This window comes from Suricata suricatta, chromosome 10 (genome assembly GCF_006229205.1).
Source record: "Suricata suricatta isolate VVHF042 chromosome 10, meerkat_22Aug2017_6uvM2_HiC, whole genome shotgun sequence".
Taxonomy (NCBI): Eukaryota; Metazoa; Chordata; class Mammalia; order Carnivora; family Herpestidae; genus Suricata; species Suricata suricatta.
This window is the reverse complement of record NC_043709.1, coordinates 130940150-130962166: the sequence shown is the minus strand read 5'-3', so window position 1 is coordinate 130962166 and position 22017 is coordinate 130940150. Positions and strand designations below refer to the sequence as shown.

General features: G+C 46.3%; 2 protein-coding genes and 1 pseudogene across 3 annotated transcripts in view; 2 read left to right on the top strand and 1 right to left on the bottom strand.

Moving 5' to 3' along the window:
• The window catches only part of ITIH2 (inter-alpha-trypsin inhibitor heavy chain 2), a 33305-nt gene extending 18645 nt beyond the window's left edge, over positions 1-14660 (top strand). The window contains exons 12-21 of the mRNA XM_029954584.1: positions 174-355; positions 1417-1602; positions 1978-2117; positions 3937-4106; positions 5246-5383; positions 9330-9443; positions 9956-10154; positions 11050-11222; positions 12582-12693; positions 14354-14660. Coding sequence (XP_029810444.1) covers positions 174-355; positions 1417-1602; positions 1978-2117; positions 3937-4106; positions 5246-5383; positions 9330-9443; positions 9956-10154; positions 11050-11222; positions 12582-12693; positions 14354-14501 — 1562 coding nt within the window. The 3' untranslated portion in view covers positions 14502-14660. The remainder of the gene's footprint in view (positions 1-173; positions 356-1416; positions 1603-1977; positions 2118-3936; positions 4107-5245; positions 5384-9329; positions 9444-9955; positions 10155-11049; positions 11223-12581; positions 12694-14353) is intronic.
• Positions 14661-18596: 3936 nt separating this feature from the next.
• LOC115303956 lies at positions 18597-18968 on the top strand (annotated as a pseudogene).
• A 329-nt stretch (positions 18969-19297) lies between these two features.
• The window catches only part of KIN (Kin17 DNA and RNA binding protein), a 28833-nt gene continuing 26113 nt past the window's right edge, over positions 19298-22017 (bottom strand). For both annotated transcript variants that reach the window (XM_029953897.1, XM_029953898.1), the window contains one exon: positions 19298-19739. In XM_029953897.1, coding sequence (XP_029809757.1) covers positions 19677-19739 — 63 coding nt within the window. In that variant the 3' untranslated portion in view covers positions 19298-19676. The remainder of the gene's footprint in view (positions 19740-22017) is intronic.

The window sequence follows — 22017 nt, the reverse complement described above, 5'->3', positions numbered from 1 at the left end:
CTCTCTCTCTGCTCCTCCCCTGCTCACGCCCTGTCTCTCTGTCTCTCAAAACTGAATAAACTTAAAAAAATATTTAATTTGACAAAAATTTTTGCTCTACCTGTGGCTTTTCTTTCAAAACCATTATAACATGGCCCCCTCATTCTTCTCCTTTCGGTCATCATTAACTTTAGGTGAACTAAAATTGTCAAAAATTCAGAAAAACGTGAAGCAGAGCATACGAGACAGTATCTCCTTGTTCAGTTTGGGGATAGGATTTGATGTCGACTATGATTTTTTGAAGAGACTCTCCAATGAAAACCGTGGAATTGCTCAAAGGATTTACGGAAACCAAGACACCTCTTCCCAACTCAAAGTAACGTTCTTTCTGTTTATTTTTCCTCCTTCACCCCAAATCCTTCCACTAGCAATATCTGATGTCTAAAAGAAGACAGCCAAATTTAAGCCCAAACTGTCATTATGTCAGCTTCGTTCAGCCTTGAGAATCAGAATCAATTGCTTTCTCCCGTGGCCCACGGGCACGTGTATCCACACGGATAGTGAGGCGGGAGGGGGCTGGGCACACGCTTCCCCACTCCCTAAGTAAGTCTCAGTGAGGCATTACCAATGCTTCTGGGCTCTCCAGTCCTGCTGAATGACAGGTCCTCCTTGTCTTCATGGACATTGTTTTCCCTTTAAAGTACATTGGCATCTTGGTGTCAACTTTTGGTAATGCAACACAGATCCAACTACACTCTGGAAGTTTTCTTAAATGTAAAGAACGTAAGTTACTTCTTTATCTTGATTAAATGGACAAGAAAAAGATGTCCTTACCACACCCTCTGTCAGTACCAGGTACCATGTGTCAATGGCAAGCACCACATTGAGAGTTGGGGACAGGAGGGACGCCTGGGTGGCTCAGTTGGTTAAGTGATTTTGGCTCAGATCATGATCTCATGGTTCATGGGTTCGAGCCCTGTGTTGGACTCTGTGCTGACAGCTCAAGGCTGGGAGCCTGCTTCAGATTCTCTCTCCCTCTCTCTCTGCTCCTCCCTCTGTCTCTCAAAAATAAATAAACATTAAAAAATGTTTTTAATTTAAAGTTGAGGACAGGAAAGAGATAAGGGGCAATTTGTGAATATCAACCCAGCTGACTTCTCTTATTATAAGTATTTATGAGTTATATATGCTGGTTATAAAGTTTAAAAAGTGCTGGGCTCTTAAGTCAACGGTAATGGTCTTAACGATTTTTTTCATTTCTCCATATCGATTCATCCGATAATTTTGAGTTTTCCTTGTCCTGTGGCTTCCCACCGAAATTCTGTGAGGACGAATTAAGAAATACGAGCTAAGCCTTTGAGGCATCTCAGAGAAAAGTGCTTTAGATCTCTCAGGTGGTCGGAAAATAACGATTTCTCTGTTCTTTATGGATTCTAGAAATTCTACAACCAGGTCTCTACCCCACTGCTCCGGAATGTCCAGTTCAACTACCCCCACACGTCAGTATCCGACGTCACTCAGAACAGTTTCCATAACTATTTCGGAGGCTCGGAGATTGTGGTGGCAGGAAAATTTGACCCCGAGAAAGCTGAGCAGCTGCAGAGCATCATCACGGCAACCTCGGTACTTCTGTTTCTCTGCTTCTTTCTAAAACTAAGAATTGGCTCCCTCAATACGGTCCATCTTGTATATTAACAGGCTAATACAGGCATTCCAAGAATGTTGCATGTGGAATGTAAGCAATAAGTGCAAGGGGAGGCATGAGAATATCTATGCAATTGTCCCCAAATCGTTCTGTAAATCCTTTCTTCCCTGTCCCAAAGCCAATCCCAAGGACGTATGCACTTACTTCTGTTTTTGCACTCTTCCGAACTATTCTGTATTCCCCTTGAAGTTACATCACGCCCTGATTCACGCACTGTAGGTACGAAAAATGTGGACTGATTAACTATAGTTCTGTTCCCCTGATGTTTTTCAATGGAATCTTCCATCGTCCAGGCTAACACAGAATTAGTCTTGGAAACTCTGGCCAAAATGGATGACCTGGAGGAATTTCTAGCAAAAGACAAGCATGCTGATCCTGATTTCACCAAGAAATTGTGGGCCTATCTGACAATCAACCAACTTCTAGCTGAGCGGTAAGAAGAAGAGAGGGAATGGTCCCTGGGGGGCTCCGTCAGTTAAGTGTCCTACTTAGTCTCAGGTCATGATCTCACAGCTTATGGGTTCGAGCCCCAAGTCAGGCTTTGTGCTGATGGCTCAGAGCCTGGAACCTGCTTCAGATTCTGTGTCTCCCTCTCTCTTTGCCCCTCTTCTTCCTCACTCTCTCTTTCTTTCTCTCAAATATAAACAAACATTACAAATTTTTTAAAAAGAAGAAAAGAGTGTAACTGGAATTTGCAGAAGGAAGAGGTTTGCCTTGAATTTCATATTGTGATATAATCTATATGCTCCCCTTTCTGGCTTTTTTCACTCAACATGATATCTGTGGGATCCATCCATGTGGCCGGGAGTATCAGTAGTCCATTTGCATTCACTTTTGAAAAAAAGTGTGTTGTCCCAAGAGAAATTTACGGGGCGCCTGGCTGGCTCAGTTGGAAGAGCATGTGACTTTTGATCTCAGGGTCATGAGTTTGAGCCCCACATTGGGCATAGAGGTTACAAAAATAAATTTAAAAGATCATAAAAAGAAACAGAGAAACTTAAAATTATAATAGCACATACGGATGGATGACCTAAAAGTTATGTATTTCATCTATGGCTTCTTAGCTGACCTGCACTTAAACTTTACACTATAAAAACTACATTTCTTTTAAAAAATTTTTTTTAATGTTTATTTATTTTTCACACACACACACACACACACACACACACACACACACACACACACACAGTCTGAGCAGGGGAGGGGCAGAGAGAAGGGGACACATAGAATCTGAACCAGGCTCCATGTTCTGAGCTTTCAGCACAGAGTCTGATGTGGGGCTCGAACCAAGAACCGTGAGATCATGATCTGAGCCAAAGTTGGACACTTTGGACACCAACTGAGCCACCCAGGTGCCCCTGAAAACTACACTTCTAAGTAATGTTTAGTTCCTTAACTCCATGCATCAGAATAAGACGTAGGTACTGAATAGGAGAATTAAGACTCTTGAGCCCCATCCCACTTATTAGATCAGAACCCTGGGGAGACAGAAGAGGTGGGGAAGAAATGAAATACGGTTATATGACTGTACTCACAGAGAAAACCCGTGATGTCCGTAAGATTACAAAACAGACATAGCCCTTTGAAGTGAGCAAGAAATACCCCTGCCTCTTTCACAGAAGCATACTGAGTGCATTCACAGCAAAATTACACAAACACAGCAGATTGCTGAACTAAATATTGATTTTGTAAAAACGATCCCTGTAAAACAGATCAGCACTTTGCCAGGGGCTGGGGGGCAGGAAGGCTGAGCAGGCAGAGCCCGGGAGACTTAGGGCAGTGGAACGGTTCTGGGTGATTCTACGATGGTGAATGCTCGTCGTTATACGTTTGTTGAAGCCCGTCGAATGTCCACCACCACGTGTGAACTGTGATGTCAGCCGTGGACTTTGGGTGGTGACAATACATCCATGTCGGTTCAATTATAACAAATACACTACCCTGGTGGGGGACATTGACAGAGGGGGGCGCTGTGGTGCGTGGGCACAGGGAGTGCATGGAAAATCTCTGCACCTTCGCCTTGATTTTATTGTGAGCCCCATACTGCTCTGAAAAATAAAATCTACTAAAAAAAATTCCTTGAGGACTGCACGGCCTCATGGGGCCAGTTAGCTCTATCTTACCTTGTGGTCCGCGGGGTCCTGGCTGAGCCCAGAAGTGGCGGGGGTGGTGTGTGTGTGTGTGTGTGTGTGTGTGTGTGTGATTTTCACTCCGCCTTCATGTTCTCAAGTAGGTGTATTTCCTAAACACAGAAGCCTGGCTCCCACAGCTGCTGCCAAAAGGAAAATCACGAAGACAATCCTGCAGATGTCTCTGGAACACCACATCGTGACCCCGCTCACGTCCATGGTGATCGAGAACGAGGGCGGGGATGAGCGCATGCTGGCGGACGCGCCCCCGCAGGACCATTCCTGCTGCTCGGGTGGGTGTTTCTCTCGGGGGACGAGGGCACGTGCGATGGGTCAGCTTCCTGCCCTGAGTTGGGGTCTCCCGCCTCTGCCTCTGTGCCCTGCAGCCCGCCTCTTGCTCCCAGGCCTGGGTCCCCGTGTGTCCGAGCTCTTCCTATTTCCCTGGGGGTTGTTTAGCTTGGGTCTTAGAACATTTTTGCTCACTTGTGTCCCAAAGGAAGGTTGAAGACCCATGTACCCCTGCAGGCATGGTTTAGATGAACATTGAGCCCCGTCCCATCATGCTTAAATAGTTGCAATGAATTTACGTTGGGGCATGCTATAAATATTCAACTTTTCAAATAAAACTGTTACATCACAGTTTTAAGTGTATCCAATGAAATGGAATAACTAACTTGATGCTCTCCATCTTCCATTAAAAAAAATACATGAACGGGGCACCTAGGTGGCTCTGTGGGTTAAGCTCTTGATGTTGACTCTGGTCATGATCTCATGGTTCAGGAGTTTGAGCTTCACGTCGAACACTTAACTGACTGAGCCCCCCAGACGCCCTGGAACTTTTGCTTCTGACCTCCCCATTACCACAGCCTGGGGCCCCACCGCTAAATTTATCTAGGGGAAAGCTCACCCTAGATCAACAGGCTTTTGTGATTTTGTATCACCTTGATGGAATGCTTAGGTGGATTGCCATCTATTTCTTGAAGACTGAAAGACCGTCTATGTATCAGAGAGCACAATGAGCGTTTGGTAACTGGTAGGGGAAACTAGTTGGTGGAGAAACCGGATTGTTTAGACTGCCGTTTGGGGAGGAAATAAGAACAGATCCAGGCAGAGGCCGACTGTAACCCCAGATTTTGGCAGAGGCTGGTCCGGACATCATTTCCCTGGCCTGGGCTGAAGACACGGGGCCCTTCTCCAGACTCCGTGGGGCAGTTCCCACAGCCCAGGACCTGCGCTCTGCCGAGAACCCTATGGCAGACCCCACAGCATAAGACAGGAGGAGCCAGAGGAGAGAAGATTCTGGGATAAAACTAACGGGAGACAACTTAGCTTAGAACCTCTGGGGTCTACATCAAGCAGATTCTTGAAATTGTAAGGAATCTCCATGGGAAAGTAAGCTTGGAATCTAATCCACACGGGGTTTTCTACACAGGTGCCCTGTATTACGGCAGCAAAGTGGCTCCGAGTTCAGTCCCATCTTGGGTCAGCCCCTCCCCCACGCCGATGATCCCCATGCCGGCGCGGGGGGCTCAGGTGCTCGAGGCAACTCCTCCTCCACACGTGATGAGAGGTAAGACCCCTTCAGCACCACGGCCGGGCCGATCACAGTCACGTGGAGCATTTACATGCGTCACCAAAGTCCTGGGAAACCAGGCGACATTTCCAGGCATCATTTCTTTCTTTTGAGAAAAGATCGTTCTGTGTATTTTTTTTTAATGTGTATTTATTTATTTGAGAGAGAGAGATAGAAAGCACGAGCAGGGGTAGGGGCAGAGAGAGAGAGGGAGAGAGAGAATCCTACGCCAGCTCTGGGATCTCAGCACAGAGCCCAAGTCGGCTGGGACCCACAAGCCTTGAGATCATGGTCTGAACTGCAACCAAGAGTTGGGTGCTCCACCAACTGAGCCACCCAGGCACCCCATTGGTCTTGTGTATTAATCAGCCTGGGCTGCCATAATCAGATACCCTAGCCTAGGAGGCTTAAACCTCACAGTTCCTTATTTTTTTTAATTTTTAATGTTTAGTCTTGAGAGAGAAAGTGAGAGAGTGTGTGTGACGGGGGGGTGGGTGCATAAGTAGAGGAGGGGCAGAAAGAGAGGGAGACACAGAATCCAAAGCAGGCTCTAGACTCTGGGCTGTCAGCACAGAGCTCAATGCAGAGTTCGAACCCATGTACCGTGAGATCATGCCCTGAGCCGAAGTAGGACACTTAACCGACTGAGCCCCGCAGGAGCCCCTCAAATCAATTTTTAAAGCCAGCACAGCTCACCCCTATGGCTTGTCTCTAAAATTGTTACTTGTGGGCCAGAAGGGATTTACATCTTCACCCTTTCCTGGGTGGCCAGCTTCGCACAGCGGCCCGTCCACTCTCCTACCCGAGCGCATCTGACCACGGAGCCCCCACATTGCAGTTCTGGTCAGAGGTGGCCATATTCCAAGGCTGTTCTCGTGGGCAGGGCGTCCACGTGGGAGGTTACAGTGCTGGGTGGCTCTCAGAGCAAGGGACAAGGGCAAGGACAGGCGCGTGAGCCGCTTCTGCTGCTCCTTTGCAAAGCAAAGCTTCTGTAGAAACGTGCAGAGATAAAGCTTAGTTTTCAGTATTCTTTCCAGTAAGAATGCAGGGCATCCTCCGGGTTCGCAGCCTGCTGCATGATACAGGAAAGGGGACCGGGTTTTGAGAGTCAGACTGCTTGTTTTGGGGCCAAACTCTGCCCACGGGACAGTGGGCCAGACTCTGTAAACCTCTCCAGGTCTCAGTGAGCCGGCCTGTAAGATGGGGATGATGATTAGCTGCACGGTGGCTAATGACGTCAGTTCCGGTTCCTAGGAGAAGCTCATAAACCCTAGGTCGTCCGGAACCTGTGAACTTAGTCACACGAGCCCGCAATCTCTTTTCAACCCTATCTAAGCAAGGCTACAGGGACCAGCCTAAATATGACGCGTCAGGTCTGCTGTCTAGACTTACACCAACTCAGGATGGCGTCTGGGATTCACGGTCATTACCAGCACGTCTGATGGGTGGGATCTGGGTTAACTAAAACGGCAAAATCAATCATTATCTCGAATAAAAGCAATTTCCTTCAAAAAATATTTCAAAGCACCGTGTAAAGGAAGAGGCTATCCTAATAAAATGGTTTTTGTTTAATTGAAAAAAGGGAGCTGAGGACGTTTGCTCTGTGTTTTAATGATGCCCTCTACTGCCCGGCTCAGCACAAAATCGATTACCTAAGTATTTATTGAGCACAGAGCAGGAGCTTGGTGGAGTCAGGGGTGCAGAGAAGCACAGGATCATGTTCGTGCTCTGGATTAGCTTCTCTTCCGTTTCATGTTTCAAATCACACACTTGCAAACCGATGGGCGTATCCGGGTGTGTGGGAGAGCCAGCTTGTTATCCGACAGCTCGCCCTTTGGTCGTCAACTCTGCCACTTACTAACTCTGTAATGCGACCCCGGGCAGGTCACCTGTCCCTTGCAGGGATACAGTGAGAGCTGGTTGAGTTAATGTTTGCAAAGGCCTTTGCGATAATATCTAGAAAACAGCAACCCCTCGGTGGACGGGAGGCCGCTGTCCTGGTTTTATTCTGGAAAACACAACCGCGCAGTTCATACAATTCAGACCTTCCTCCCTCTCGTCCCTTAGTGGCGAGGTTGGAAAACTGCTCCTTGGCGCTCAGTTACCCGATACTGTGGATTCTACCACGGGTCCCTGGAATTCTCTGTCCCACGCAGGCCCATTTCCCATTGGAGTTCTTGAACATACCACCTCTTGTGCTGACTTATTGCCATGTTAGCTACTAACTGACTTTCCTTTGTCTACTTCTCAATACTTAATTTATACTGTGATGAGTTATTTCCCTAAAATCAAATCTTGCCACATTTATTCTCAAAAACTTGGAATGGCTCCCCATCTTAAAGTCCATTCTTTCGTGTGGTGTTCCGCTGTCTCTCTGACCCCCATTTCTAGGCTTCTCTTTTCCTACATTCTTCAAGAACCCAACCCCTAAATATACTGCGTTAGTTGTACACAAATCGTTAACTGTTATACCTCCAAGCTGTGCCCATTCTGCGCATTCAGAATTAAATCTCTCTCTCCTATGTCTTTTTCCTCCCCCTCCCCTCCTCTCCTATCTTCGAGGCTTTGCGCAAACTCCTTCACAAGGCCCCTCTCTACTTGCCAGGTGGGGTTGGTCACCTTTCCATCTTTACCGCCAGGCCGTTGGGCTTGTGCCATTTTGTGCCATTTATCTTATTCTCTCTTACCTCTGTGGTCATGTCTATCTCTGTGAAAGAAAAACCATTAAAGAAAAAAATTTATTCATGACCTTTGTTAGAGCGCACATGGTCGGGAAGCCTTTACTCAAGGGGGGGCTGTCGTGATGGGCCTGGGGATCCCCACAATGGGGTCTAGTTGGGTAGGGAAGATTGGACTCAGCTCCACACACGGCATGGGACAGGGGGAGTTTACAGACAAAAACAGGGTGGGGGCAGTGGGTGGAAAATCACCAAAATGAAACACCAGGAGTAAAGGAGATTCTGACCAAACCAGCCAAACAGGATTCTACAGAAGGCTGCTCGGTGGTCAGACAGCACCTGGAGGTGGATGAGGGACTTGGTTAGAGATCAAGGGTGATCAGTATGGAGGACGGAGATTCGAGCTAAAGCAATGGAATCAAAGTCTTGCTAGAAAGGACCACGCAGAGACAGACATGTTAGTCCAACAGTTGAGGCATAGTTGAAAAAGTTATGGGAGCGTAAGTGGGGTTTGACCAGAGAATCCTGGTCACTCCCCCATGAAGCAGAACCTTCCTTGAAGATATTATCGATAAGGCCATGATTTGTTTCTAGCTATACTGAACATTGCCTACTTCAGTGCTTTGGTCATGGTTGGGTTTTTTGCTCACCAAATATTTGTTGAATGATTGAACAAACAAGCAAATAAGAAAGATCGGCCAGAATAAGTTGTTCAGTAATAAAGGACTTCTTTCTTGAGAGCAGTTTGATGCTTCATTGCTGTTGGAATTGATTAATATCAATCTGTGTGCCAACAAATAATGATATGTCTTTTTTACTTTTATATACTGTATGTGGTTATTTAAAAAATACATCTTTTTATCTGTCCATTCAATACTCACTGTGTGTATATACACATATGTAGTGTGTACACATGTGGTGTACACATATGTTATATACACACATGTATATACACTGTGTATGCATACATTGCTTATTCTTTGTGCCTTTCTTATCCATTTTTTAAATCTCTGGCCTGATGGCTTCAGAATAAGTATATACCACATTTGTACAGTGACTTAAAACTCTGATTGAGCTCCATGGGGAAGGGACAATGGGTTTGGGCCACTGGGTCCCCAGCACCTAGAACAGAACCTAGCAAACAGTAGAAACACCATAAATATTTGTTCTTGTTACATTCAAGATGTTCAGGAATAAAGTCCTACTCAAAGTCATCTTCCTCTCTGTGATTTTGTTTGATTTCATTTCCTCTGTTTATTTTCCAGTTGAAAATGACCCACACTTCATCATTTACCTACCAAAAAGTGAAAAGAATATTTGTTTCAATATTGACTCAGAACCTGGAAAAATCCTCAACCTTGTTTCTGATCCAGAATTAGGTAAAATTAAAAGATATTATGTTAAGAGAGAGGGAGAAGGGGGGAGGGAGGTGATGGAGAGGGGCACTTGTGGGGAAGAGCACTGGGTGTTATATGGAAACGAACTTGTAAAAAAGGATATTATGTTAGAACTAAATAATTAGACCATCGCCATGCTGCACTGTTGCTATGTGGGAGTTCTTTCTTTCTCACCTTAATAGAAGTCCTGGACTTTTAAAACTCTGATAATTAGTGAGAAATAAATTATAAATATATTCCTAAGTGAACTGTAAGAGCCAAGAAACTGAGTGTGAACTAGCAGATTTTATTGTGATGCAGTTAAAGTGTAGTAAGACAGTAATAAAGTGAGAGTTGCATAGGAAATGGTGTTACGTAAGTCCTGAAGCAAAAAATAATAATAATTTTCCCATGTTGTCAGGTTTTATAAATTTGAGTTATGGTCTCCACATGTGCAAATAAAAATAATGGCACAGAGAGAGAGAGAGAGAGAGAAAGCATGTTTTCTTCCATAGGGATTTTGGTCAATGGGCAGCTCATTGGTGCCAAGAAGCCTAAGAATGACAAACTCAGAACCTATTTTGGAAAACTGGGGTTTTATTTCCAAAGTGAAGACATGAAGATAGAAATCAGCACCGAGGCCATCGCCCTGAGCCAGGGCTCTCGTACGTCCACCCTGTCCTGGTCTGACACAGCTCACACCATTAATCACAGGCGAGTACTCTCACATCCGAATTCGGGTCAGCCTTCCACACAGGACTATGTAGGCAAATCCAGAAATCCGGGGCACCTGGGTGGCTCAGTTGGTTAAGCATCCAACTTCGGCTCAGGTCATGATCTCACTGCTCACACTCCCTCTCTCTCTCTCTCTCTCTCTCTCTCTCTCTCTCAAAACATTAAAAAATAAAAAATAAATAAATCCAGAAATCCGTGATATAAACGAGAACATAGAATCGTCATCTTAAATGTGAAGGCATTGAGATTCAGAAAGACTTTCATTACCTACTCCCCCATTCCTGGCAGCAGGGTCCACATCTGTTGGCCATTGCGTGTCTCAGTGCCAGCCTACGGCTGGGCACGTAGTAGGCACTCAGTAAATATGTGTTGGAAAAGTAAATGAATAGATCAAAAATATACAGTCAACTGAATGTCAGACTGTGCCCAGAAGCACTATGATTGTATCTTATGAGTAATATATTCCCATTATTACCTCTTTATTGTTTTAATTTTAATTTTAGTGAAAGGATGAGCAGGGGAGGGGCAGAGAGAGAGAGCGAGCAAGAGAGAGAATCTTAAGCAGGTTCCAGGCTCAGTGGGGAGTTCAGTGCAAGGCTCCATCTCACCACCCTGGGATCATGACTTGAGCCAAAACCAAGAGTCGGATGCTCAACCTCCTGAGCCTCCCAGGCGTGCCCCTGTTAATTGTTTTTATACAAACATATTAGTTGACAGAATCCCGGAGCTGGGAGTGAAAACATTCTGTGACAAAAATGTTGTAGAGGACTTAGACCGCCAGTGAGATTGTCCAGGGAGGGATGGCCAGCTCGTGTGTGGGGTGGGAGGAATGTGTGTTCTAGAAACGTTGACTCCCTTTTGGCTTTCACGCCAGGGTGCTTGTCTCTGTGAAGAAAGAGCAAAGTGTGACTGTCACCCTGAATAAAGACATGTCCTTCTCTGTCTTACTCCATCGCGTTTGGAAGAAGCATCCAATCAATGTAGACTTTTTGGGGATCTACGTTCCCCCCACAAACAAGTTTTCACCTAAAGCGCATGGACTCATAGGTATGGTGTCCGTCGACCATCTGGAGCAACTTTGGAGGTTAGAACTTGGACAGTGACAGATGTGGACTCAGAAGACGGTTGGAGCCACAGTCTGTGTCTGGGGTGACTGAGTGAGGATGCAAAGGGCCCAAAGCCATTGATGGGAACATTTCCCATTGCTCACAGTATCCCCCTGGGAACGAGAGGCAGGGCTCACCTCGCAGGGCCACAGAGGAAGGCCAGGTTCTACCAGGGAGCCAACGCCGCCCGGCTCGGCCAGAGCCTCCAGGGGGGTTTCTGTGCAAAGACAAAGCAGAGCAGGCGAGTTCGGGCTGGCGAGCTTGAGTAATGTGGGTGGGCTCTGGGCTCCAGGGTGGTCTCTACTGACCGGGAGCCTGGAATGACTTCCTCTGGCCTGTGGGGGCCAGCGAGCGGAGGTCCCGCTCTGTGCGCCGCAGGTGTGCTCCTGTCTGTGCCCTTTGCTCTTTCCAAATTGGGTAGGGTAGGGGGGAGTCTCTCCCCAGCCAGACAGGGTTTTAAGATGTCAAAAAGCATCATGAACAGAAAGTAACACACATGATTAACACACCCCATGTTGCCGTGCAGGGTGGCTGGGTCACGCTACAGCCAAGAACATTTGTGGGTGCGCGTGAGGTTTTCCCAGACCCGGGGTTCCAGCGTCACTAACTGGGCAAGTTAGAGAAACATTTTCCATTTTTAAACAATATGTTGAAGGTTCTTTTTTAGTAACTGAAGAGAGGTGAGCTGGTTTGGGAAGTCTGATAAGAAGCAGGACATCTAGGTCAACTTTCCCTACTTTTTAAAAGCGTTTATTTATTTTGAGAGAGAAAGCACGTGTGTGAGTTGGGGAGGGACAGAGAACAAGGGAGAGAGAGAACCTCAAGCAGGCTCCGTGCTGTCAGCACAAAGCCTGATGCAGGGCTCGATCTTATGGAACCATGAGACTGTGATGTGAGCTAAAATCAGTTGGCGTCACCGACCAAGCCACCCAGGCGCCCCAACTTTTTCAGGAATGGTTCCGGTTTAAGCACAGCACTACGACATCACAAACCTTGTTTCTATGATTTGAGCTATGGTCACAGGCACTCACCGTCACCCCCAGCCGTCAGGGCGCTGCAGCCCACCTCTCATCCAGTGAGTCAGCCTCGTGGGTAAATGATGGCGGGTGAGCAGCCCGCTTTGCTCTTGGGACGGACCCGTCCCCCCCACCATTTCTCTGCCCTTCTCCTCTCAATGCCTTTCAGCCCCAGAAATCCTAAAGGGAGACCAAAGTGCAGTTTGGATCAAATGATGATGAGGCTGTTGTTTTCAGTTGCCCCTCGGGTTCTATGTAAGTCAGTCTGGACTTTGTGTCACTAGGCCAATTCATGCACGAGCCAGAGATCCGGATCTTCAATGAGCGACCGGGAAAGGACCCTGAGAAGCCAGAGGCGAGCATGGAAGTGAAGGGACACAGGCTGACTGTCACCAGGTGGGCGTCAGATGCGTCACAGCGACCCAGGGTGCTCCTGCGGGGTAAACTCACACCATCAAAGCGAACCAGGAAAAGCTGTTTCAAGTGCTCCTTATGTCACAAAACAGTTCACCAGGGACACACACACTCTGCATAAGGCTGCTGCAGGGACACGGGCTAAAATGAAAATAGGGACCATAAAATGCCAAGAGAAACTGAGCCTTTGGTCTCACCCTCGTGCATTACAAGCCCTATGGTCACAAGTTGAATTATTGAAAAAGCTGATCAAAGGAGGAAATCGTAAAAATGCCTGTGAACCATAATGCTAGAGAATGAATGTCTATACATATTTTTTCTTTTTTTTTTTGAGATAGAGAGGCTGAGTAGAGGAGATGGGCAGAGGGAGAGAATCTTAAGCAAACTCTCTGCTCAGTGCGGAGCCCGATGCGGGGCTCGATCCCACAACCCCAGGATCATGACCTGAGCCAAAGCCAAGAGTTGGATGCTCAACCAACTGAGCCACCCAGGCACCCCTGAATGTATGATTTTACGTTAAGACCGCAGCGGCCTTCTTGAGTATGAATCTACTGAATGCATTTTTGTGTAGCCTTTCTTACACAAAGCATTTCCACGCGCTTCCTTTCGAGGTGAGGGCTCCATGCTTGGAAAGCATTGTGCGTGTTAACATTCTTCTCTTTTTAAATGTCTCCCAGTCCTTCTCCCTGTGCCTATCTGATACCATTTTAAAGCAGGTTTGTGGGGTTTTTTGGTTTTTTTTACTTTTAAGGCTTGTTTTTTTTTTTTTACAAAGCCATCAACTTTGCTTTACAAGAAATGACTCTCTTTGTACGCAAAAGTCATTGGCTTCCACATCAGCAAGTGATAATATTGCACTAATAATTAAGTCATACCCACCACAACCAAAATGGATTTCTGAAGTCAAATGATGCGCTCTTAGTGAGTGCACCTCTCATCAGGTTCAGCTCACTGGGGACCAGTGAGTTACCAATGGGCGTCAGTGAGCGTGTTTGATGGGGAAGTGGAGAGCGCAGTTAATAATGTAAAATACGCTATCTGAGGTTGGTAAACGCACGCCTGCTGTGCTCTAATGGCAAAGGTAACTGTGGCCTCCAGTCCATCTACTGGAAGCACCTCGAAATGCGTAACGGAGACTGAGCTGCCGGGGGCTTCGGGGTTGGGGGGGGCGTGCACTTTCCTAGGTACGTTAAAGCTCATTAGTGACAATGTAGCATACAACTTTTTAAATTGTCACCTTCTTCGTCTGTAAGTGAAAGCATGGAATTCTCAGAATAGCTGGCATCGCCCTCGGAGAGAACACTCACCCTCACGGTGAAGGTTCGTCCAGCAGGGGGTGTGTGAGGTTCGCCTACAGAGGATCAGCATCTGGTGTCTGCTTGCTTTCCACTTGAAAGTTAGCTTGCACTCTTTCCCTTGCTGGAAGGGTCTATAGACTGGTCACTCTCCAAAGGGCTGTGTGAATTATCTAAGGACACAATGCTTATTCTCTATGCAGCACCAAGGCTGAATGACTTGGGGGGGGATCTTGGGGAGGGGGGCTAGTGGGCACGAGCAGAGGGGGCACTGGGAGGAGCATGAAGAACAGCAAAGAAGACCGTGTGTCTGGCCAGGCCTAACCGTGCTCCCGTCTTCCCCGCAGAGGCCTACAGAAGGACTACCGGGCCGATCGACTGTTCGGAACAGACGTGTCCTGTTGGTTCGTGCACAACAGTGGAAAAGGTTTCATCGACGGACATTACAAGGATTACTTGGTGCCCCAGCTCTACAGCTTTCTCAAACGGCCTTAAAGACTTATGGCTTTGGAAATGATATGTATATACCGCCTGTCCCCGCCACCTGGGCAGTAGTTCTCCAGTCCGAATAATTAAACACTAACCGGATGTCGTGGTGGGTTAGAAAACCTATTAAAGACATCTGAAGAAAATAAATATGTTGAAGATCCAGGATTTTGTCGAGTTTTCCGATGTTCAGATGCGTCGGTCTGGGTCAGGCGAGGGCAAGCTTGTTTGGCGGCTCAGACTGGATTCCAGATGGAGCCCTCGATGTGGCATTCACTGTGATGATGTCATCATTCTGAGGGTCTGGGCCTTGTAGGCTGAGTATATTCTGACGCTATGAAGTATGTGGGATGTTCAATTATGAGAAGGTTATTTGGTGGACATCGAGTAAGAACGGGGAGGTTACTTGATCTTCAGTGTTCGTGGTGAGACACCGGCTGCTGGGGCAGGCTCCCCAAGGTCCCTGCGATGGGCCCATGCAGTTGGCCAACACTCCCTCCACAGTGCCCGTGAAGCCTGTAGAAGGCAGGGGGCTCTAGAGAACTGCATATGTATATGGTGGAGGTGGGCGGGGAGAGAGAGATTTACTACAATTTGTTTGCATTGTTACAAAGGCCGCTCCTTTCAAACCTGCAGGGCAGGCCGACTGATGGGGCAGGATACCACGGAAAGCCGAGGTTTTGGTCTGCAGGCCGTTAGGCAGAAAGGATGCATGCTGCCGATGAAACCCAAAGGCAGTCGGTGAGACACTGCCCTCCTTGACGGGGTCGTCCTGTTTGTTGTATGTAGGCCTTCACCTGGGCCCACATAGGGAAGCTCACTTGTTGAACTCGGTCTATGATTTAAATATAAATCTCATCCAAAAACACCTTCAGAAAAAAACCCCAAATCATGTCTCACTCCGCAGGCACCCCATGGCCCAGCCAAGCTGACAACTATAATAAACCATCACATGGCCTTTAGTTCCCCCACCGGTCTCTGTTCTCGAAGCCATCCTGCCGGTAAGATGGACACAAATGGGGAGGCGTCTGCTTATTCATCACGGTCTCCTGTAACAGTCCTGCCTTCCTGGTGGTAGCCTAAGGTCACCTCGGAGATTTCGTTGTTCCCAATTCCTCACATACTTAAAATCGCTTGGCTAACTGCCCCTAGTGCTGATGTTACTATGAATTCTGAGACAATCACAGGCCTGAATTCTGGAAGCCACCCTATGTAGCAACACGTGTCACACAGATTTAATGATCCTGAACACAGAGGTTTCCTTATAGACCTTTCGTTTGTATTTAAGCAATTCCTGAGAGTAATTTAAAATCTTCTATCATTAGACTGCATTTTGAAATAAATTAATGAGCAAGTTATGCCCTAATAAAAGGCTAATGACATTTATAAAACAGAATCAATAAACAACAAATCGGACTTCATTATGTCTGCATTGATACAGTGGGTCTGGGCGATTTGGTGCAAATCTGATTCGTTGTTAAGTCTGTCCTTTCCTTTGTTTATAACTTCACTTTAATAATCAATTCTTACAATTAGGATATATTTTTGAAGGCTAAAGTGGTAAAATTGCACTTAAAAAATGTTTATTTTTGAGAGAGACACAGAGACAGAGAATAGGCAGAGGAGGGGCACAGAGAGGGGGAGACACAGAATCTGAAGCAGGCTCCAGGGTCCCAGCTGTCAGCCCAGAGCCCGATGAGGGGCTAGAACCCATGAAAGGTGAGATCATGACCTGAGCCAAAGTTGGACGCTTAACTGACTGAGCCACCCAGGCGCCCCTAAAAGATCCATTTTTATGAAGCTTTCTCTCCATAATTTGATACAAATCATTTTTACTTTAGAAAGTACATAAAACTGCCTTTTTTTTTTTTTAAACACACCCAACCTATATGTAGAAAACCAACTTTTTATCTTTTGGTCAAATTGTAAAATATTAAAGAAATGTAATATTTCGATAATCCAAAGGTAACCTCAGTGCAGAAGAGGTAAATGGCATTGCCTTTTAGCTTTATCCCATCGTCCCCTATGGTACATTAAAAGTCTGCTGCATGTTTTCCATTTTTTATTTCAAAAATACTGATCTTAAAATGCCAATATTTAACACAAACTTCAAAAGTGGGTTCTTATAATTAACTCTGTAACTTGGTGAAAATTTAGACTTTAAAACTACCATCTTTACACATGTTTAGTTTGATTCCTGGTATTTCTCATGTCCTCTGTAGTTCTGGAAATAGCAATAAAGACCTTAGGCTGTATATTTATATGCAGGATATTGAACAACAGAGTTCTTCTATCAAATAAACTGGATGTAAAGTCAAATCTATGTTATTCAAGTATCAAAACTTTTATTAATAGCTGGTGTTTTGAATCATAAAACTAAAATTGTATTAATACTGTCCACATGCCCCCATCGAGACCAGAACTATGCCTTCTCTATAGAATCGATTTTGAGTCACAAATGAGTAATCCATTTTGAATTTCGAGTGAAGGAACCAAATTAATAGGGAGGGTTAAAAAGGAAGAGACGCTTCCACTGTTTACCCCTTGATTCTTTCTGCAAGTATTATGCTCTCAACAATAAAGGAAAACAGCCTAACAATTACCTGGATTACGTTTGCGTATTAATTGGAGCACTCTGTAACCCACTGGGAAAAGGTCGGTGTTTGATTTTGTAGAGTCGGAGTCTTCAACATAAATGTCGGCTAGCGTGTCACAGGGCTCCTCTCTGCCAGCTAGTAATCTTCTTTAGGACCCATGTAGCCTATCTTCAGACCTTTTTGTAAATATCAATCTAAATGGTTTCCTGAAACCTAGCAAATATCTATGTCTTATTGTCAGGGAAATGAGAGCCCATGTTTGAAGAAAAAAGTGATCTATTCCAAAGAAATAGCTAGGATTTACAAAAAAGGAAATTAAAGATGGTCTCAAGGTGTAGTAAAAGTGAATCATGACTCAGGAGTTATTTTAGTACCTACTGGTGTGAGATCTTATACAAATCATTCTACATGCTTAAAAGATCACTTAATACCACAAAAAGTAGCATTTTTCTCTTTGGCTTTATCCCAACTGACAGAGATAAAAGTCACTCCAATGACCCAGTAAGATCAAAGTGAAAGTTACCTGGCTGCCTGAATACAAAAATGCTTAAATAATGCATGTGTGCTGGAGACACAAACATGCCGTCAGAATTTAGTATTACTATTCTGAACATTTCTTCACGCTGGCCAAGTCTACGCTAGTGACTTTTTCTGGAACATCTATGTAAGAGAAAGAAAAATCAAGGATGCTTCCTTTCAACTGTATTATCCACTTAACATTTCTGACAGCATTTCAGTCAGGTAAGCCAATAACCAACTTATCAGTCCAGGCTGCTTCATATTCTAATCCTGCGCTTCTACTGTGGCAAAGCAGGCACTGAAGGGTGTCCTCCTATCGGTTAATGGTCTCGTACGGAGGCCCAGCGAAGTCAAGTGGGTTTGTGGGTGGCTGTCCCAGATGATCACGGTTCTCTTCACTGGCCAATCATTTCATTTGCGTATCAGTTCACTGAACATGGTCAGTTCCTCCACAACACGCATCTTGGGTGTATTCTCGCTTCTCACATTTAAGTCTCCAGCACCTACTGCAATGGCTTACTTACTGGAGACACTTGGTTAATGTTTGTTCAATGAATTACTCAAAGATGACAGGAAGAACAGATAAGCAAAAGTAGCGAGGAAAAGCAGAAAGGCGGGCAGTCTGAGCCAGGGGTGTGGCCAACGAAAATGCAGGGAATTTGGTTTCCCAAGACATGATTACCAATAATCTGATAGGACCTCAAGAAAAATGATGAAAAACAGCTATCTAAAAAATGAGAAGGGGCGACCGGGTAGCTCATCGGTTAAGTGTCTGACCTGGGCTCAGGTCATGATCTCGCAGTCTGTGGGTTCGAGCCCCGCGTCAGGCTCCGTGCTGACAGCTCAGAGCTGGAGCCTGCTTCTGTGTCTCCCCCTCTCTCTCCCGCTCCCTCACTCATGCGCTGCCTCCCTCTCTCTCTCTCTCTTGAAAATAAACAAACATTGAACAATTTTTAAAAAGCTTCCTCTCCAACCCGGGTTCAGCAGAATGGCTCCTGCACAGAAGGGGGGCGAGAAGAGGGGCCGTTCTACCATCATCGAGGTAGTGACCAGAGAACACGCCGTCCACAATCACAAGCTCGTCCAGGGAGTGGGTTTCAAGAAGCGTGCCCCTCGGGCACTCAGAGAGATCCGGAAACTCGCTCTGAGGGAGCTGGGAACCCCAGATGTGTGCACCGACACCAGGCCCAACAAAGCTGTCTGGGCCAAAGGCATAAGGACTCTTCCCTACTGGGTCCGTGTGTGCTGGTCCAGAAAACGTAATGAGATTGAAGATTCACGAAACAAGCCCGACACGCTGGTGACCTATGTACCTGTACCTGTCAAAAATCTACACATAGTTCATGTGGGTGAGAACTAACTGCTGACTGTCATATAAAGGTATAAAACTGCCAAAAAAAATAAGCAGCTAGACACAACAAGACCACCTACTGTTATGGTTCCACTGGCATGAACTGTCCAGAGCAGGCGAGTCACAGAGACGGACCGTCCCAGGGGCTGGGGGAGCGGGAAGACAGGACGAGGCGGCGGGCACGAGGGTTCTCTGCAGCGGTGACAACGTTCGAAGATTCAGTAGCGATGGTGGGCGCACCCCTCTGTCCATCTACTGAAACCCACTGGACTGCACGCTTTAAGTGGGTGAAATCATAAGGTGCGAGAACTCCAGCTCAATAAAGCTGTGACTCGATAGTCTTTTTAAAATGTAACTAGATTTATAGTTTGACTTTACTACTGAAAATACAGAGTATACGAAGGATTTCCTCTATACGATTCTGAACTGCTTAATATAAAACACTTTATGATAACATTCTTTTAATGAAGATAAAAAACCTTTAAGGCAATATTACAAAGGAAACAAACCCAGTAAGAACAAAATTACATTTTTTGATACTTCAGGAGACATAATCAGATTTTTCTAGAAGCTTAGCTGAACAACTATACAGTAATATTTAAATAAGTCCATTTGCTTTATCCAAAAGAAACACCCTAACACAGTAGAGTCTCATAATGCCTTGGTGAACACCAATTTGATGCTTTAGGGTTTTAATACGTTAACAACTTTTCCAACTCAGGCAAGTTTAGAAATGTCTTCATATTGAATTCCTTCAACTCTGCGTCCTTTTAAAGGGCCCTACAAATTAAAATAATTGAAGAAAAGATTAAAAACACACCTATACTTCAAAGACAAGAAAATGACACCACAGTTAAAGATCCAAATTTGTCTTTACCACACCCCTACAACACCATAATGGTGGCGAGCATTCACACAGGACTGCGACTCTTCAAAGAGTCTGTGGCATTCTCATTAGGAAGTGGCATGCTTTCTTCGACGACGGGTGAAACGTGTTACCCCTCCGTGTTGTGGCGGGGACCTGCTGGCTGATCCCTATCTCCTCTGCTCCCCGGACACCTTCCCTGGCTCCCTGGGGGGGCGGTGAGGTCATTACATGGAGCTGCGGCCACAGCAGTGAACAGAAGTGACGCGTGCCACCTCCAGGCCCAGGCCACACGGCCCTCCCATGCGCCCCACCATGCTTGGCCTTGGCCTGTCTGAATCACAAGAACACCGTAACTATAAAAGTCACTTGGTGAAGGTGATGGAGACACGAGGGAAAATTCCTGGGCTCCTCTCAAATCACCCCTTGAAAAAGAAATGTTCCTGGGGCGCCTGGGTGGCTCAGTCGGTTGAGCATCTGACTTCAGCTCAGGTTATGATCTCACGGGTCGTGAGTTCAAGCCCTGCTGTCAGCACAGAGCCTGGAGCCTGCTTCAGATTCTGTGTCTCCCTCTCTCTGCCCCTCCCCTCCTCACGCTCTGCCTGTCTCTCAAAAAAATAAACTTTAAAAGAAAAAATTTTTAAATCTGCTTCATAAACAAGTACATTTCAAGTACTTTGACACTGACGCTATAGTTTAAGATGTCGGAAGGGACAGACACAGCAGAAGAAATCACCTGGGAAGTCTGGGTGCTTCATGGCATCGACTTGAGGCAACTGTGGGGCCACAGACGAGAGCACACACACATGCGCGCGCACACAGACACGTGCGCGCGCGCACAGACACACGCGCGCGCACACAGACACACGTGCATGCACACACAGACACGTGCGCGCGCACACACAGATTTTTTTTTTTTAATGGGGGGGACAGGCTGCAAAAGAAAAAATAATAGGCGGGTTTCTCCTTCTAAAAGAACATGCTGCCTCCTGTGTGGACGCCCTCCTAGGCTCTGGCCCGTACGGCTCTTTAAGCCACCAAGCTCAGGAGGAGGGTCCAGATCGGGTGACGGCGAGGGAGGAAAGAAACGAGCTCATGAAAAGCAGACTACCCCGAAGGTACCCGGATGGAACCCAGAAACCCCTCACTGCCAGTCGGTGGTTTTGCGTTTCCCTGAGAAGAAAATATGAGTTGAGGTGGGGTCCGAATCGGATGGTGCTGTGAATTTAAAAAGTGCAGGAGAATCACTTTGCCAAGGAAACGCATTTTCCAGGACCTTTCGCTGCTTGAGTCAGACAGAAAAACAACTCCAGGGGCGCCTGGGGGGGCTCAGTCGGCTAAGCGTCTGGCTTCAGCCCAGGTCATGATCTCACGGTTTGTGGGATTCGAGCCCCCATCAGGCTCTGTGCTGACAGCCCAGAGCCTGGAGCCTGCTTCGGATTCTGCGTCTCCCTCTCTCTCTGACCTTCCCCTGTTCGCACTGTCTCTCAAAAATAAATAAAAAACATTTTAAAAAAACAAAAAAACAAAAAACAACAATTCCATCTATTAATTTAGTCAGGTCGATAACTTTCTTGGTAACAGAGAGATTCCTTTTCCTTTTCCTCGCTTCTAGTTTACGTTAGTTGCTGAATTCCTCTTGTCAGAGACAGGAAAAAGACAGTCAATTTACTTAAGTGTGGTTTCTCTCCAATAAGGACCCACCTGACTTCCCGGAAGGTGGTCTGGAGACGGGTCAGGTGCCTGCAACCCCTCAGGCAACACATGAAAGTGGGCAGTGACCCCAAGTCCTGGAGAGCGCTCAGGACGGACATCGGACTCTCTGTGGAGTCCCTTATCCCCAGATGCTGACGCTTACTGCACTGGGTGTGAAAACGGATTTCACTCGGACAGGCACCGCCCTGTCGCTCAGAGTTCCAAAACACATTAGGCGGCCACAGAAAAGCCCGTTTCAGGCCCTTCCTTCCTGCAGGGGACACTGAAGCCTCACTGGGCTGCACCGCAGACTGTCAGTGAGCCGTCCAGTCTACTTCAACCAATAACCTTACCTGTACATCAGAGTTCCAGAAAGTACTTTACTGACCTCTGCCACCTTTTAATCCTTTCTGAAAGAAAGGAAGGACTATCTAAAATAGTGATCTCTGGGGCTCTCCCCCATGAATTCTGATTCTCCATTCCCTGCCAACTATATGT